Source organism: Trichechus manatus, unplaced genomic scaffold (assembly GCF_000243295.1).
Source record: "Trichechus manatus latirostris isolate Lorelei unplaced genomic scaffold, TriManLat1.0 scaffold00364, whole genome shotgun sequence".
Taxonomy (NCBI): Eukaryota; Metazoa; Chordata; class Mammalia; order Sirenia; family Trichechidae; genus Trichechus; species Trichechus manatus.
In genome coordinates this window covers 152,197-153,994 of record NW_004444300.1, presented here as the reverse complement: position 1 = coordinate 153,994, position 1,798 = coordinate 152,197, and the positions used below count along the sequence as shown (strand labels likewise).

Sequence of the window (1,798 nt, the reverse complement as noted above, 5' to 3'; positions counted from 1 at the left end):
CCCATAGTTTCTGTTTTCTTATGACGTACCACATGTGAGTGTTGACTCAGACATTAATATTGTTGAGTAAAATGGGAACAACCTTGGGTCTACGGTAAGAGTCTAATCATTCTGGCTGTACGGAAAAATGTAATAGACTTTCTGCAGAATCATTTAATTTTTTCTTTCAACCAATGTCATTTTAATACCTTGATAGTTCATAGCTTTACTAGCTCTTCTGAAGGACAAGTGAGTCTCTGGTTGATGACTTTTATAACTCTGTCAATATCATTTTGAAAATCAAAAAAATGTTTATCCATTTATTTTTAGTTGGTACTATATTTAAAATATCTTCATATGTCTGTTTTTTAAAATCTTGCTATATTGTACTTGGCTGACTCTACATGGATCCAATAACTTTAATTTTATAAGAAATCTTTTAAAAAACTTTTAAAATATTCTGTTTCCATCTAAATTATATTTTTAACCTAAGTATCCTCTCTAGAACTCACAAAAGAACTCCAGAGTTTCTTCATAGCTGTCTTCATTTCTTTGTTTCACAGAGTGTAGATAATTGGATTCAAGATAGGGGTGACAATGGTATAAAACACAGCAAGGAACTTATCCACAGAGTGGTTGCTGAAGGGCCAGATATAGATGAAGATGCATGGGCCAAAGAAAAGAATCACTACCGTGATGTGGGCAGTCAATGTGGAACGGGCTTTGGAATGCCCAGCAGAAGAGTGGCTCCAAATGGTAATGAGGATCAGACTGTAGGAGATAAGCAAAATAAGGAAACAGCTCAGGGAGATCATTCCACTGTTGGCAACAATGACTATCTGTACAATGTAGGTATCTACACAGGCAAGCTTAGTAACCATAGACAGATCACAGAAAATGCTGTTTACCACATTGGGACCACAGAAAGTCAAATTCACAAAAAATGGTATCTGAAGCCCTGAGTGAAGGAGACCTGAGAACCATGAGGTCACTACCAGCAAAATGCACACCCTCTTGTTCATGATGGCCATGTAGTGTAGTGGCTTACAAATGGCCACATATCTGTCATATGCCATGGAGACCAACAGTACCATTTCAATCCCACCCAGGAAGTGAAGGAGAAAGATCTGAGTGAAACATCCAGCAAAGGAAATAGTCTTATGCTTTTTTACCAAGTTAATAATCATCTCAGGGGTGACAAAAGAAGCAAGAGTCATGTCCACAAAGGAGAGGTTTCCAAGGAGAAAGTACATGGGGGTATTCAGGTTTGGGGTATAAAACACTGTGACCACAATGAGAAGGTTTCCCAAAACAGTGATCACATAGGTAACTGAGAAGAGTGCAACGAGAAGAAATTGTGTATCTTGGGAACTGATCAGTCCCAGCAAAACGAATTCTGACACTTGGGAATGATTGAATTGTTCTATGGAATCCATCATATGGCTTGCCATAGGGATGACCTGTAGAGACAAAGAAGAGAGCAGTAATAGTGTAGAGGTTGACAACATTTTTTGTTATTCCTGTGAGTCCTTCAATATTCTCAATTGAATTTGAAATAAAGTGTCATTTTCCATTACCTCTGAGAGGTAGATGATAGAGTCAAATCATCTTACCTGTCAGAGAACAGGGACTCTAAGCCTAGCTTATAAACAATACCTTTTGGAAAGTAGTTTCTGCTGTATTTGTCTTTATAATTACAACCATGGCTCAACTGCGACAAAGAAACCTCTTTACTTAGATAAAAGCAAGGTTTATTTCCCACCTCCCTTACATTAAAAAAAAAAAAAATTCATGTAGACTAAATATAAAAATAAAAAGT

At 37.0% G+C, this 1,798-nt stretch overlaps 1 protein-coding gene across 1 annotated transcript; it reads right to left on the bottom strand.

The window, feature by feature from the left end:
* Positions 1–536: 536 nt before the first annotated feature.
* LOC101353631 (olfactory receptor 4K17-like) lies at positions 537–1,430 on the bottom strand. The gene has a single exon (XM_012559893.2). It carries the CDS (start codon positions 1,428–1,430, stop codon positions 537–539), a length of 894 nt encoding a protein of 297 aa, XP_012415347.2.
* Positions 1,431–1,798: the final 368 nt, after the last annotated feature.

Excerpts from the sequence above, each read along its gene's own strand:
- LOC101353631 (XM_012559893.2), bottom strand. The coding sequence starts at position 1,430 with ATGGCAAGCCATATGATGGATTCCATAGAACAATTCAATCATTCCCAA.